Below are 9,107 nucleotides of genomic sequence, written 5' to 3'. Positions count from 1 at the left end.
GACCCTTAAGCCGACCTCAATTGAGGTCGGTAAAAGCCTGTCAGCGAAAAAAGATTCTAAAAAGCAAGCTCAGTGATTAAAAAGGAATCAACAGGTTTGTTATTAAAAATCCTGGAATCCTTATAAAAGTCGGGGTAAATTCACAACAAATGAATTTAATTTTCAAATCATTTTGAAAATTATTTTAAGGCTCAGAAAAACTTCTAAAAGAATCAGGATTTGATTGCGAAAATTCCGATAAAATAGAATTAAGCCCCGAGAAAAATATAAAGATGCTTGGGAGCACTATAAATTCAACAAAAGTATTTGTAAAAATAAATAAAGACTCGATAAGTCGTAAAAAATAAACAGACTTGATAAGTCATAAAAATAACTCGATAAGTTACGCAAAAAAGGCTCAATAAGTCCTGTAAAAGACTTGACAAGTCGATAGAATCCTTTAAAACTTTCGAAAAATTCTATGAAATTTATCGAAAGTTGGGGGGCAAATGATATGGGTCAGAAATAATATTTAATTATTATTAGATATTAATGGCCCAAAAATACGAAAGATTATTTAATTAGGGCCTGAGACACTTAAATATTAATTAATTACGAAGTTAATTAATAAGGCCCACAAGCAGGTCCACGGTTGAGCTACTTGGACTGTCAAAGCCAAGAGTTGAGCTTCCAGCCCACTCGAGGCTGGAATCCAGTAACCAGCCCTGTCAAGGCCCGAATGCACAAATACTACTCCAAGTAGGCAACTGAATAGGACGCTCTAGAACCTCAGTGTCCTACGAGTATTCTAACTCTTCGATGATACACGTCTAGAGACCTAGATAAACATCGAGTCTACAAGATAAGTGCCTTATCTTTTCTCAAGATAAGAAGCATACTTCGATGACGTTTCTGATACATGGAATCACACTTCCATACAATCTCTAACATCGAGACCTCTATATAAAGGGCTCTATCCCTCCAAACTAGAACTACGTTCAGACTTGATTCTTCACATAGCTGGAGATACGTAGGCATCTCGAATCCCGAGAACAGTCTAAAAAGCACGACGCTTCACCTTCGTTTTACGATCTATAACAGGGATGTTACAAATTCCCACTTAAATTCATGGCGTCCTTGTCAGGTCGAACGAATATCCCATAGGTCCAGATCTTACCTCTCTAGTCATTATGGGATAATACCAGCTGGTTTGGCGTCCCCACCTCCGGATTCTTGCCATTGTGGGATAATACCAGATGATTTGGTCTAAACGCGAGTCTAAGTGCCGTTGTAGAGTGACAAATTTGGACTTTTTTTCTGGATCGAGATAATTGGGTCATTCAGCGTCAAAATCACGACACACACTAAGGGCCATTTCTCTATTACTGGTGAGCATAATATTTTTTTAACCATCGCGCAATTACAACCCCAAACCCTCAACCCTAAACCCTAACCGTCAGTTAATTTAATTTAAAGTATAAATTAATCATTCTAAAACCCAAATATAAACCCTAAATGTTAACGATTGTTAATTTATTTTATTAAACCGGTTCCTCGGCTTTAGGGTTTAGGGCCTTCGACCCTAAAGCCTCGAATTAATTAGGGTTTAGCCTCGAGGGATTTGAGCCTAAAGGCCCTAAACCCTCAGTCCTAAACTCTAACCGTCAGTCAATTAATTTAAATTATAATAAATTGATCATTCTAAAACCCAAACATAAACCCTAAAATTTAACGATTGTTAATTTATTTTATTAAACCGGTTCCTCGGCTTTACAGCCTTCAGCCTTAAAGTCTTGAATTAATTAGGGTTTAGACTCGAGGGATTAGCGCCTCTAAAGGCCTAATCCCTCAATCCTAAACCCTAACCGTCAGTCAATTTAATTTAAAGTATAAATTAATCATTCTAAAACTCAAATATAAACTCTAGATGTTAACGATTGTTAATTTATTTTATTAAACCGGTTCCTCGGTTTTAGGGCCTTCGGCCCTAAAATTTTCGAATTAATTAGGGATTAGGATTGAGGGGATTAGGACCCTAACTGTCAGTCAATTTAATTTAATGTATAAATTAATCATTTTAAAACCCTTATACATAGCCTAAATGTTAACGATGGTTTATTTAATTTATTAAATCGATTCCTCGGCTTCGGCGGCCAATTAATTTACGGTTATAAAAAAAATCTTTGTAGACCCATATATGAACCCTTATGTGTTAAATGTTTACCAATTTAATATTTTTTGTAAACGTAACTTGATGTAACGTTAGAGTCTTGTGAAAAATGCTAAGATCAAAACGTGAATGCCTGAAATAAGTTTTATTTTAAAGTGACAGGTTGGGGCTTTTTTTGGATCGTGATAATTTGGCCATTCGGTGTCAAAATCATGACAGGCCTTCTCTCCTATAAATTGAACCCGGCTTCCTAACGTTAGAAATTGAAAATTAAAACGTAAGTGTGATCATAAAGAGCGAGAGAGAGAGAGTTGTGGAGAGGGGTATTGTTAGAGAGAGAGAGAGAGCTGGTTAGATATAGAGAGAGATAGAGGCATAGAGAGAGAGACAAAGAGAGATTGAGTCAGAGGGAGAGGGTTAGAGAGAGAGAGTTGTGGAGAGGGTCAGAGTGAGAGAGAGAGAGCGAATTAGAGTGAGAGACATATAGAGAGGGAGTTAGAGGCATTAGATCACATACAGAGTCAGAGAGAGAGAGATTGAGTTAGAGAGAAAGTTGGAGAGAGAGGGGGTTACAGAGAGTTTGCATGAGAGAGAGGGGGTTACAGAGAGTTTGCATGAGGGAGAGAGGGGGTTACAGAGAGTTTGCATGAGGGAGAGAGGGGGTTTTTCTTTATCATTATTTAATTTGTCGACTTCTTGTTGTAATTCTTAATTGTTAATTCATCAGAGTTTAAAGAAAAAAAGATTTATAGATTTGTGTTTTGTGGGGTCGAATCTTGAACATGCTCTGTTAATATATAAGTTTGTTTTATGGGTTTTGATGTTTTTAATTTGTGGTCATATAATTTTTTATTGGGGGTTTATGTATGAATATTTGACGTCAATGTTTGTGGTTATATGGGTATCTGAATGTGTTTTGCTTTAATTCTTGATGGAACTAGATATTTTGTGGCGGGCTTCTTTCATGTGTGTTTTAGTGTGTACTGGGTTTTTGATGTGTTATATATATAGGTTATAGGTTATCTGTTTTCTTGCAATTCCGATCAAATTACAGGAGAGTATTACTGGATATGCATGTTCACGTAAATCTTGATTTTAGTCCAGGTCCGGTTGGGTTGCCTTTGTTAGATAATTCTATGTATGTGTGTTGAGTTCTCTTTTCGTGATTAGTTTGATCTGAATTCTGAACTGTGTTTGTAATTGTGTAATTGACCTTTTTTGATGATAAAATACTCGTAATCTGAGTTTGATTTAGATTCTTTGTTGCAGATATAATATATACTTCAATATATGTTAGTAATTGTTTGAGAATATCAAAGTTGATACTCTGATTTTTGTATCGCCAGTTGGTGGACAAAAATTGAAATAAGGCAGTTTCAATTATCTGGACTGCGATAAATGTTGGTGATCGAGTTGATAGTGCTTTGAAAGACATGGCAGTTGTAATGAAACAGTTGGACGGACCCGTGGAGGCGATTCAGGCTCTTTCAAACATCCTATCCTTCTGAATCACAACAATATCTTCACAACATGCTCCTTCAATCTGGGATTTGCTTTTGTTTCTAAGGTAGTATCATTTTGTTTTCCCTTGTGTCTGTAACTATTTATGCTACTGCACAATACTGTTGGGATGTTTAATAGATTGAAAGATGGGAGCATTTTCCATGTCTTGCATTATGCTTAAGGATATTAATGTTGAGAATATACATGGCTGACTGAAGTTTGGTTGACAATGTTCTGGTACTCAAGGCATAAAACATGATATTGAAAAATGAATCATTTAAGTCAAATCTCTTCTAAACAATGGTACCTTATCTATTGGCACAATCAATTGCATATGTGTTAATCACATATCCAATGATTGGATATTCTTGGAATGCTTACAAGGTGTTTTGGTACTTCTACTCCATGTTCTGCACTTTGTTGTATTTCACGTATATGGGAATGATGATTGTTTCATTCACGCCTACGTTTCCAGTCGCTGCAATTCTACAGTCTTCCTTCTACACTATGTTTAACCTGTTCTCTGGGTTTATTATTCCTCAACCAGTAAGCTTTATTTCCGTTTTTGTTTCATTATTAATTATGGCCATCAATTATGTCAAATGAGAATGGAATCCACCAATTTTTTTACATGCAGAAAATTCCCAAGTGGTGGTTATGGTTCTATTACCTCATGCCTACTTCTTGGACTCTAAATGGCATGCTTACCTCCCAATATGGAGATGTAGAGAAGGAGATTACCGTGTTTGGAGAAAAGAAGACATTTGCAGCGTTTGTAAAGGATTACTTTGGATTTCACCATGATCGCTTGCAATGGTTGGTGTGATTTTGATGTTATACCCAATTATATTTGCTTCAATTTTTGCATATTGTATAGGGAAGTTCAATTTCCAAAGGAGGTGAATGTTGTGAAGTACTTGTACTACTTATCAAAATTTAGGCATAAAAGTTATCCTTTGATGGATCTGCATATGGGATCTATGTAAATTTGTATGTGTATTCAGTGTGTTTTTTCTGTGTCAATTAAATGTTTAATTAGTAACGGTGATCGAAATTTTGTTATAGGAAATTTGAAGGGGAGCCATACAATTAGAATCAGTAGTTTTCTCGTCTCTGGTTGCTTCTCATGTGAATCAACGATTTTCTGATCTTTTTATTGAACTGTGTAAGGTCTAAAGTCTGGTTTGTTCTGTAAAGTTGTAGATTCATATGCATGCTTTGTTGTGTTTAAGGTTGAAATCATCCTAGTGTTTAGTATCGATCAACTGTAAAACAGCACACTGCTAATGAGATTTCAGTTACTGATTATGTGGTTCATTTAAGGTTTCTAAATGGATAGTCATGCTCACCATATTACTAGTTAGAGGAATCTTTGATTTGCAGGTCTCAAATAATGCCAAAGTCGAATGTGACGCTAATCATCTTCATAGCTCTCGAGCTTGTAACTGCTAAGAAAATTCCAGGCGCGACATACACTGGTACTCTGACCTACACAACCTCCTTATATGATGTAGAGTCTAGAAAGGGTGCTTCTTCACTTTGATTTCATATCAAGCCCAACTTTCCAGTAACTCAATGCTGGTCAGTTTGGGCTTTGCAGTTAGTTTCTAAGGCTTCCTCTCTTCAACCTGCTAGTTGAATTGCCGAATGTTTAGGTGTGTAATGTCTTCTCTGGTGCTAGTGTCACGAGTCCTCTAGTAACGACCTTGCCTCTCTTGACTGTTCCTTGCTGACATGAAACAGAAACCTGTCATATATGGTGATACCATACGCTGTTTACACTGGCACTGTCTAGCAGGAACTTTGACTGCCTCTGCAGTTCCTTCGTGGCACGAGATACACACCTGCTAATATGCTGATAACGTAGACTGCTTACACGAACAACTTATATGATCTGCCCTATATAAGTGCCACATATCTTTCAACTTCAAGGGTGAATAAATTATCAGTCTGTCAGTCAATTTAATATGACCTGTCTATCAGTCTTAAAATTCTCCAAATTCAAGGGTGAAGAAAGTTTTAAGAAGATGTTCATTTCTATCATGTAAGAGGTATTAATGTTCATGATGAAGTTGCAGAATATGGACTGAAATTAACCAATTCCTTCGTGCCAGATGGTATGTTGTTACTGCTTGACTTGCATTGTAGTATCATCTATCTGGCCAAGGTTTAAGAGAGTAATCTCTTAAAGAGGGAACTGTGACCAGCACTTACAAAATTAATCAAAGGATAAAAAACCCCTGAATATCCTCGCACCCTTCTTTCAAAGGTGAATTACTGATACCAATCTGTTTGTTAATATGCCTATCTTATGAATCTATTTGAGTGTATGTTCTATAGTCTTGATTATAAATTCTAGATTTTTTGTATCAGTCCTATTTGAATTAATTAATAATTGAACCGTTAATTATTAAAAGAAGGAATAATGATTGAAATTTGAATATGTTTTTTATGATTTTTTTTGGTTAGAATCTTTTAATTGATGTCTCTCAGTGATAGTGGTTCTCCTTGAGCTTGATTCTCAAGCATCTAGATAGTCACCTTTATTTACATGCGAGGAAACTAATGAATGTGCTTAAGCATTTTATGACTTTTGAGGTCATAGTTTACCTTGGAAAGAAGACAATTATGTTCTTCATTTTAATCGATTTTCACTCTTCATTATCTGACAGGATCACCTTTTCTTCTTATTCATGTTTAATACAGAAGTTTCCTTGTTTATGTTATAGGTATGATATATCTTGTTGTTAGCAGATAAGCAGAAGCATGGTGATCTGGGGGATAATCTCTATGACTTCATCACTGTTGTTCTGTTTCAAAAACTAGAAGGTATCATAGTTGTTGCTTTGTGATTATTGTTAATCATTTTATGGATGTCTTGGTATAAATTAACATATACAGAAAGAAGCCTTAAGTAAAGAATTAATGCATCTCTAAGCTGCTATAATTTTGACCCCTTGGTACCAATTTGCAGGGACCTTCCGCAAGACGTTCTTCTTGCCAGAACAATAAAGAATCTGGAATAGAACCAAACTTTTGTGCACATCCTCGAGTTGCAACAAAAAAAACATACACGTAGTCCTCATCTTTGTCAATTTGATGTGATATGCTATCTTGTTTCTGGAAACTTGGATAGCGGGTGCATGCCAAGAGGAGGAATACCTTTCTGCTGCTGAAGGCATGATGCATGTGTGCTGTGCATCAGGTTTCATATATAGGAACTTGCTATAATTTGATGTGCAAGGACTTAATTGAAAAACTAGTTTTGTCTCTACACTGCGACATTGAAGGCTGCAAAATGCATATTGAATGGCCTTGAAAGAAATGATATGCTATATGATTGATCATATAATTTATAATTCAGAGACTGCAGTCCATAGGTTCCTGACAAAATGTCTGCCACATGCAATAAAACAGTTGTCGTCCTCAATGTTAGGTGGTAATAAACAAAGACCAAATATGTTAAAGTAATAACAGACTTTAACTCTGAGTTTTCAGTGTTTTCCTCGTGCTCTTTAACTTACTATAAGGACATAAGAAACAGATTTTTTTTTTTAATGTAACTGTGTAGGAATCAAGGTAATATTTAAAAATCAGTTGATGCTCGATTATTAGGTAATGCTTCCAATTTAGTAGTTACTTTATTACTTCATTCTTATCTTCTGTATAATATGCATGTCCAGGTAAGATCAAGGCTAATATCCAAAGTATCTTAGTGAAAGATGTAGGTTTGTTTCTGATAAAGTATTTCTCAATGTGATGTTTATTTGCTAATTCTCCGCTGGTTTGTGTATTTGACATTTTGACCAGATATCCTTGAGTATTGCTTAATTAGATTATTAACTCTTGAGCCTAAGTGCTTTAAGAATCTGCTTCATGTAGAGTTAGCTAGCTGACAATAAGCCATCTGGCATATTGAAATATTAAAGCGAATCAAGTGTGAGCTCACCAAAAAGATATCCATGCGCTAATTATAAGAATTGTAAGATGTGCCTTTCCTTACCTTGTTACTTTGTAGTCTTATTCAGACGGACGGCGAGCGATCTATTGACTTACGGGACCATCTCTTCCTGTCATTCGCAGTTTGGTGCTCTGCAAAGTTGTCCTTGATAGCGCAGTTAGCTAGAGCAGGTGATATGTATTCAACAAGAACTGACCTATCAGAGGTAGGAAGAAGTTTGAGACCATCTTCTGAGCTTTCCTTACAAATTCTAATTCTCTGGTGGATAATGAAGATGATGAGTATGTGGAGCAATGGGCTGAGATCAATAGATTGCCTACTTCTCAGCGCTTGAGGTTATCACTGATTGATGATTATAACACCGAAGGAGACAGATGTGATGCTAAAGGGAAGAGGATAATAGATGTTTCTACTGTTGGTGCACTGGACAGGCATATGTTCATTGAGAAACTTATTAAGCATGTTGAGGATGACAATCTACATTTGTTGCACAGGATTAGAAAAAGAATAAACAAGTAAACTCTCTTCTTTCTGCTATAAAAGATGAAGTTGTCTACTTGCAAACAAGTCCTACATACAGATTGAAAGCTGCCAGCGTGGTATGCTCAACATATGGATCACAGACATGAAAGGATGCACTTATGCACATCTATAGAAAGTAAAGAATATTTGAGGGATTGTTACCTGCAAAATATACAGTTCAGTATTACTGCATATGCTAACTACTCACTCTTCATCTTAGCTCTTTAATATTTGTAGTTCCTTGACATTTATAAATTCACAAGCATGACTAAATGGTTAGTTGGGTAAAAGTTCTAAGTATTTCTTGCAGAGTTGGTCTGAAATTTCCTACTGTTGAAGTGAGGTACAATAAGCTGCATGTGGAAGCAGAGTGCGAAGTAGTTAGTGGCAAGCCCCTGCCGACTCTCTGGAACTCCCTGCAAAGAATGATCTTTGTAAGTGGCTACATTATTTTTGAGATCAATTTAGAGGTTTCTTGCTATATTTTTGTGTCTTATTTAATGTAGGATTAGATCTTAGGCAAAACTATGTTTAGAACTTAAAGAAAATAAAAAAGAAAAAAACTATGTTGAGAAGCATTGACGAAAGTAAATTTTCCTTGCCAGTACAATCGAATAAAAAAAATTATCTTCTTTTGAAATTTCCTTTGTTATGCATTGGATGTGTAAGTCGATTAGAGCCACTAATATAGTGTAATTTATCAGTTACAAACTTACAATTACTGAACCACGCTACCACCCAAGTCTTGCTTTATCTTCTCTTAATCTAAAATCTTATAGGGTAATTATTTTTTCCTTTGTAATAGGATATTGCCAAGATTGGTGGATTGAAGTCGAGAAAGGCCAAAATAAGCATCATCAATGAAGTCAGTGGTATCATCAAGCCTGGAAGGTGGCGGCAGAACTTCATCAAATGTAGCTCAATTATGCGCAGAAAATCTTTATCCTACTAATATGTGACTTTCTATATTAA

The 9,107-nt window shown here is 35.8% G+C and overlaps 1 protein-coding gene across 4 annotated transcripts; it reads left to right on the top strand.

The window, feature by feature from the left end:
* Nucleotides 1–2,280: 2,280 nt before the first annotated feature.
* LOC108214250 (pleiotropic drug resistance protein 3-like) lies at nucleotides 2,281–8,230 on the top strand. Of its 4 annotated transcripts, XM_064084541.1 has the most exons (8): nucleotides 2,281–3,253; nucleotides 3,496–3,716; nucleotides 4,128–4,198; nucleotides 4,290–4,468; nucleotides 5,036–5,130; nucleotides 6,407–6,481; nucleotides 6,627–7,634; nucleotides 7,736–8,230. In XM_064084541.1, the coding sequence occupies exons 3-7, from the start codon at nucleotides 4,160–4,162 to the stop codon at nucleotides 6,662–6,664; spliced, it is 426 nt and encodes a 141-aa protein (XP_063940611.1). In that variant the 5' UTR covers nucleotides 2,281–3,253; nucleotides 3,496–3,716; nucleotides 4,128–4,159; the 3' UTR covers nucleotides 6,665–7,634; nucleotides 7,736–8,230. The 4 variants fall into 4 exon arrangements, with proteins under 4 accessions (XP_063940611.1, XP_063940610.1, XP_017241654.1 ...); XM_064084540.1 differs by having other exon boundaries at nucleotides 2,281–3,716; XM_017386165.2 differs by lacking the exons at nucleotides 2,281–3,253; nucleotides 3,496–3,716 and having other exon boundaries at nucleotides 3,727–4,198.
* The last annotated feature ends 877 nt before the right edge of the window (nucleotides 8,231–9,107 follow it).

The sequence above is a fragment of the Daucus carota genome, chromosome 9 (genome assembly GCF_001625215.2).
Source record: "Daucus carota subsp. sativus chromosome 9, DH1 v3.0, whole genome shotgun sequence".
Classification (NCBI taxonomy): Eukaryota; Viridiplantae; Streptophyta; class Magnoliopsida; order Apiales; family Apiaceae; genus Daucus; species Daucus carota.
This window is presented reverse-complemented; position numbering and strand designations above follow the sequence as displayed.

What these genes read in the sequence shown, in the direction of transcription:
- LOC108214250 (XM_017386165.2), top strand. Translation starts at nt 3,953, where the DNA reads ATGGTACCTTATCTATTGGCACAATCAATTGCATATGTGTTAATCACA. An exon ending in TCCAGGCGCGACATACACTG is followed by an intron (nt 5,131 to 6,406) that starts GTACTCTGACCT and finishes TGTTGTTAGCAG; the next exon opens with ATAAGCAGAAGCATGGTGAT. An exon ending in TCTGTTTCAAAAACTAGAAG is followed by an intron (nt 6,482 to 6,626) that starts GTATCATAGTTG and finishes ACCAATTTGCAG; the next exon opens with GGACCTTCCGCAAGACGTTC.